The sequence below is a fragment of the Octopus bimaculoides genome, chromosome 6 (genome assembly GCF_001194135.2).
Source record: "Octopus bimaculoides isolate UCB-OBI-ISO-001 chromosome 6, ASM119413v2, whole genome shotgun sequence".
Classification (NCBI taxonomy): Eukaryota; Metazoa; Mollusca; class Cephalopoda; order Octopoda; family Octopodidae; genus Octopus; species Octopus bimaculoides.
In genome coordinates this window covers 77,208,986-77,215,910 of record NC_068986.1, presented here as the reverse complement: position 1 = coordinate 77,215,910, position 6,925 = coordinate 77,208,986, and the positions used below count along the sequence as shown (strand labels likewise).

Sequence of the window (6,925 nt, the reverse complement as noted above, 5' to 3'; positions counted from 1 at the left end):
GTACTTGACTAGTACTTTATTTTATCGACTTCGAAAGGATGAAAGGTAAAGTTCATTTTGATGGGATTTGAACTTAGAAGATAAAAAGTTGGAAGAAACACCGTTAAGAATTTGCACAAGTATTCTCGCAGCTCGCCGCCTTTTCAGCCACCTCCCCATGAGAAATTTATTGACTTTTTTTTATAAACACACAATGTAAATAAACAACGTCTTGGAGAATAGAGATTCAGATTTCCTGATAAAGCTTTGTTCACGACACACCTAATAACATCATTTCCAGCACTTGTATATTTCCGTTTTTCCTTTTGTATTTTGTTTATTTCTCACACCCATAATTTGTTCTTTGCTTTAGTTTTTTTTATCTTTATAATTCAGATATACGTCGGCTTTGACAAATATCAAGGCGTATTTTTGTCTGTTTAAGTGAATATCTTCGACTTATGACATTGCAGTGTAAAATATACAAAAACGTTATTTTGACTTCTAACGTTCGTATTTAATCATTAAGGACTCTTTTTAGACTAAAGGTGCTTAATTAAATGTAATTGTAAACCAAATGAATATCGCCAGCGGAAAAATAGTCTCCGTAAGGATATCATATTTATGTGGAAAGTAAATATATTGCGACAAGGAATTCGTAAGCGAAAAACAAGCATTAAAATAAAATGAATTATAGTAATACTACCACAATCGAAGATATTAATCGAGACACTTTTACTGCTATGAGACCAGCGTTTATTTTCATCACTATTTTGATGCCTGTTGGTATATTCGGCAATGCTATAGCCATGTACATCTATGGTTTTCGTTTCCAGAAATTACCGGTTCATATTTTCCTAATTTGTTTAGCTGTTTTTGATATGATTGGTTGCCTTTTCGGAATACCTCTAGAAATGGTCGAATTATTGTATCCTTTGATGTATCCCAACCGAACTCTTTGCAAGCTGGAAAGATTCGTAATATACTACAGTATCAGTACCTCAACTTCCACATTGTTTGTGATAGCAGTGGAGAGATATAACAAAGTTTGCCGCCACGATAAACAACAACTTTCGGTTCGTCAAGCTAAAATAATGTCTGTGATAATTGGTTTCCTCTGCATCGTAGTTGCCTTACCCGGTGTTTTGTTTTTCGATAAAACAAAAATTCCGATTTCATCAAATTTAAATGCTCAGATGTGTGTTTATACATCTCGTTCTGATAAAATTTTTAAAAGTTATTTTCTGATATCACTTTTAATCGACATATTCATTTTGGCAATAATGTGTCTATTATATTATCGCATTTGGAAGGTAGCTAAAAAACATTATACACGTGCTAACTATACGGAAAGTCGAAATTTCGGAGATGCGAATGCCCACCAAAAGAACTTAAAAGCATACACAAAGATTAGACAAACCAATAAAATTCTGGTATGCATTACGGTCTTATTTGTTGTTAGCTTGATCCCTGGTCTAATCCTCGGAATTTTTTATCCACTAAGATACGCGGCGAAAATTCCAGTATTTGTGGAATCTTTGAGACAAATAGGCTTTCGAATGTGGATCTTTAACGGTGCAATGAACCCTGTTGTCTACGGACTATTAAACAGTCGCTTCCGTCAGATTTTCCTAAATTGTCTGCAAAATAAGAGCATCGTATCTTCAGGTGCATCACAATAAACAGAAGCAAGAGATTATGAAAACCTTTCTTTGTTAAGAAGCTGTAAGATCAGATGCATTTGTTTTCAGTTGTTTGTGTTTTGACAATTGTTTTAATATCGAACTGATTGATAAACTACATTTACATAGATACAAACGCGCGCGTTAAATGTGGTATGCGATTGAAAAACTGTTGATATATAATTTTTCCTTTAATCTATTTTCGAATATTTGATTATTTCATTAATTGTTAATGCAGGTAATTGATACTTCAACTTTTTTTTTTTTTTGAGGTGGAATTTGTTTTGTCTATTTTTGTTTGTTTTTTCCGACCACAACTATCTGCGATCAATTGCATTCCAATCAAATATACATATACAAATATGTTTGGGTAATCTTCCAATATAGGGAGGTTTAAAAATAAGTAAATACAAGGGAAATAACTTACATCTTACTAGTATCATCTGTACTACTCTGAAATGTGTTTTTTCCCCCACTAAAACAGCATGCGACGGAAATTTTTCTTGTAATTTTTTTTTAAAACTAATTGTTATTAAAAAAAAATTACAAGAAAATTTTCCGTCGCATGCTGTTTTAGTGGGGGAAAAAACACATTTCAGAGTAGTACAGATGATACTAGTAAGACGTAAGTTATTTCCCTTGTATTTACTTATTTTTAAACCTCCCTATATTGGAAGATTACCTAAACATATTTCAGAGTAGTACTGATGGTACTAGTAAGACGTAAGCTATTTCCCTTGTATTTTTATTTACTTATTTTTTAACCTCCCTATACTGGAAGATTACCATATGTTTATGTATATGTATATGAACGTGTGTGTGTGTTGTACTCATAAACATTTATGAACGGGTGCTGAAATGTTCATGGCTTGGGGTAAAAGAAAATACAGGAGGATCGGTTAGTTATGATTTTATCCAACATATTCCCTTCAGATTCACACAGTTATAGCAGAGGTCCTTCAGTTTTTTCTAAGCACTGTAAAGGAACTCGGAAGGTTGGGCCTCCAGCCAGGCCTTTCGTGATACCTTTAAAGCCAGGAAATTTTCAATACCTCTTCGTAATCAGGGAATAGTATTAGCCGTTTCTAACACAGTCGACAACAATAGAACACCTCTTTCTTACATTGATTTGACAGCCAGCTATATCAAGAACAGCGTCAGTCAACGCGGGAATACGTTTTGATACCCAGAAAAACTAACAAGCCTCCGTTAAGTTTTATCCAATCATTAAATTTCGCTACTTCAATTTTAAAATCAAAATCTTGCAATCCTTATTAAATCCCTGTATGGTATGTACTTCAGAAACATGAAATCCATTTATCTAATTTCCTATTATTTAATCGTCGTAAAAAATTTAATTCCCTCCGGTAAACAGGGATTTTAGGAATCCAATATATTTACTTCTTATAAGCGTTGAGCCCTTATCATAGCTCACCATATAAAATTAACCCTTATATTTTAAATATATTAAGTCTTAATTTTTTAATAATTTTTCAGTCTTTTATAAGTAATATACTTCTTTCTCTAACTCCATTTTTGCTTCTATGTTCAATTTTCTTTCTCCTTCTCTAGTTATCGCGGATTCTTAAATTACTCCCACTACGGTTTCTTTACCCTGCAACCTTCATTTTATTATATAACTAGCATTTACTACATACATATATACATACGTACATATATACATTTAAAAAATTCACGCAGCATGCGCACACACAAAGGCACACACTACATATGAATGTGTGTGTGCGTAAATTGTATCATTATTTTCCGCTGTTAACCTAAGAATTTAATATCATAATATATATACACACGCAAGCTTGCCAGATAGGTAATGTGATTTATGTAACCTCAAATGCATATATGCATGTATGTATATGTGTATATATATATATATATATGCATATTTATCATAACATATACAACGTTATTCATGTCAAATATACTTTATTCGTCAGTTTTATATCTATATTTACCTTTATTTCAGTTCAGTTTTATTTCCTCCAACAATCTACATATTTCCAGAATTTCTTTTTATTTGCTTTTTTACTCTTTCTTCTTTCTATCTTTCTTCTATTTTTTTTAGTTTTTCGGTATCTTTTATTCGGTTTAAATTTTGCGCAGGTGTGGTCATTGCGCGACATCTTGGCCAAGTGTCTTCTACAATAGCCTTGGGCCGACCGAAGCCATGTGAACAGATCTGATAGACAGAAACTGAAAAAAAAACCTCTATATGTGTGTGTGTGTGTGATTGAGGTTGTGTTTGTCTCCCACCACCGCTTGACAACCGGTGTTGGTTTGTTTTGCTTCTGTTACGATTCAGTAAAGGAGACAAATAGAATGAATATCAGGCTTTTAAAACCATGGCCGATTTGATCGACTCAATCCTTTAAGGCGATGTCCAAGCATGGGCGAAATCCAGTGACTGAAGCGAGTAAACGATGAAAGAAAGATTTCTTTTTTTTTTTTTTTTTTTTTTTTTTTTTAACTAACCCTGCTTCTCCTCTGTTTTCGATTCTCATCTCCATTGCCAGATCTGTTTTCATTGCAATTCTTTTTCTTGGTTTCTTCAGTTTCACAAACTTCGACATCACTGCTTTTTGACTTTTCATTGATGAGTATAAGAACTCATGTCCTAAATTGTTAAGTTTATTTCATAGCTCATTCTATTTATTAAACGTCTACGTGAATAAACATTACATCTGTCTTCAACAAACATATCCTTTCTTCGTTCAAACCTAAAACAATTACAGGTGCAGATCCAGTATTAAGGATTCTGGGGTGGTGAGACAAAATTTTTGGAGAAAGCAGAACCCAAGTAAAACTAGATATAGAGATATTGATGTGTACTATAAAGCAAACCACTTTGAAAAATGTGGCCCCCGTTTTAAAAAAGATCCCAAAAGCCATCTATTTCAAATAACTGGATAATTGATGAGTTAGCAGATAAAGTTTAAATAAATGACTGAAAATGTCGCTTTATACATACACTTTTTCAAAATTCAAATTTCGTTTTTCACACATCCACTTGCGGTGTTTAACTTTTCTCTCATTGTGAAGAATACAATGAAAGAGGGGGGGGGGGAAGATTTTTTCTTTCTTTTAATGCGAGTTACAAATGTTTCAGAATGTAGAATAAGATAAAACAACAGAACTTTACGAAAAACAAATCACTTTTGTGGTTGTTGCTGTTCCAAAGGCATGATGAATATGTGTGTGAGTGTGTGTGTTTGTGTGTGTGTGTGTGTGTCTGTGTGTGTGCGTGCGTGTGTGTGTCTGTGTGTGGTGAGAGAGAGAGAGGGGTGGGGAGACACCAGCATTTGAAAGTCATAGATTTAAAAAATTCTTCTCTTAAAACTGCTTCCCTTCATTGTTTTGCAATGCATGAAAAAAAGTGAGAAAATACTGACAAAAACGGGGAAATTCAAGCAGCTATTTCCGAAAGTCTGCCTTTCCTGTTTCCAGTAGAAGTAGGTGAGACACAATGAGGTTGGGCACAAATGTACTTTTTACAAATGTTCACTACTTTGCCAAACTATATCAGCGATGTAAAGCCCTTCTATAAATGCAGTAAAAGCTACAACATATTTAGAACACTATTTCAGAAAATTATCACTATTTTCTTTCAGCATACAGAAGACAAATTCAGGCGGGGCAAAGTGGGTAAACAAGATTAGATAAATTTGCTTCTTTAATTCTCTAGAGTTACATTTGAAAAAGAACTCACACACATAAACATCCATCCTTAGATATCAGAAAGATCAGGATTGAAACAAAATTTAAATGATATAGGATCATGGAAAAACAGTACATAATATGAATTAACGAAACTCAACTAAATCTAAAAACTCAGCCTAAAATATTCACTATAGCTCCTTCATTAAAAATTATCCAGATATTTCATTAGCTACAGCAATCACAATCGGGTTAAATTAGAGAAAAAATTTCTTCAAAATAGTAAATGTCACCGATATTTGGATCTGTTCAATTTGGCTCACAGAATTAAAAAATTTTTTTAACTAAACAGTTTGAAACTTCGTGTACTGGTGGAATTTCTCGCGCAGAATATAGTTTACTTTGAACATATTTTAGAAGTTATTTCGTGTTAAAGTTGTCGTATTTGGGTAATTTCAACCAATCAACGACGTGTATTCAGTTGAAGAAAGCTGTTGCTGTTTGCAATAGTCATTGAAGAGGAACAACTTCCGAGTCATCTCTACTAAATGTCACCACTGTTCTATTTTATTTTTTTATTTACGGCATGTGTTGCATATTACATGCTTTTTTTTTTTTTTTTGGTTCTCGCGTCGGAGTAACCAGTAAACATCGAAGAATCAACACCAAGAAAGAAGAAATATTATTTACCTACATTTATTCGTTTGCCTGGCATCAATGTTTTATCCACACATAAAGCGCACCGGTGTTTAAAAGACATATAGAGCTACGGGTCCGCAGCTAGCTTTTTGTTGTTGACGTGTATGTAGTTTCAAAATGCATTATTTTACAACTGTGAGATGTATTGTTATGGTTTTATCTTACTATAATCAACAACAAACACATTTCGTCTATATAAAAGTTTTTATTAGATTAAAAATAACATTATCAAAACATGAAGGTAAAACAAAAGAAATAAGCTTTGTTTTCTTCCAGACACCAATGTACTGTAGCCGTAGTTTTTCATGTACACTAAACGAGCTTTCCTCTGAAAAAAAATCAGTGGAATCAGTTGATCTCCATACACAAATTATTTTCCTCCTGAAACTTATAAAAAAAGTACACATATATTAGGCGGACTTTTCTATAAGCCACACTCTAAATTTATTGGCTGTCTGCCAGTAGGGAGGGAAAGAGTGAGGAATGCACGGTGCTGACTAGAAAGGAAGAAAGGATAAAGGTAACATCGTCTTCGCTCGACATACGAATAGAACAGAGTGGTGACATTTAGTAGAGATGACCAGGACGTTGTTCCTCTTCGATTATTATTGCAAACAGCAGTAGCTTTCTTCAACTGAATACACGTCGTTGATTGGTTGAAATTACCCAAATACGACAACTTTAACACGAAATAACTTCTAAAATACAAAATTTTGTCAAAAATGTTCAAAGTAAACTGTATTCTGCGTGAGAAATTCCACCAGTACACGAAGTTTCAAACTGTTTAGTTAAAAAAAAAATTAATCAAAAAAATCTGTGCGCCAAACTGAACAGATCTCCGATGTTTCAAACTCACTTCAGCAATAATTATGTAAACTATACTGACCAAATTT

The 6,925-nt window shown here is 33.3% G+C and overlaps 1 protein-coding gene across 1 annotated transcript in view; it reads left to right on the top strand.

The window, feature by feature from the left end:
• Window positions 1–373: 373 nt before the first annotated feature.
• The window catches only part of LOC106868170 (uncharacterized), an 11,032-nt gene continuing 4,480 nt past the window's right edge, over window positions 374–6,925 (top strand). Inside the window, exons 1-2 of the mRNA XM_052968480.1 lie at window positions 374–1,659; window positions 2,339–2,384. Of these exons, the coding sequence (XP_052824440.1) occupies window positions 666–1,659; window positions 2,339–2,384 (1,040 nt within the window). The 5' untranslated portion in view covers window positions 374–665. The remainder of the gene's footprint in view (window positions 1,660–2,338; window positions 2,385–6,925) is intronic.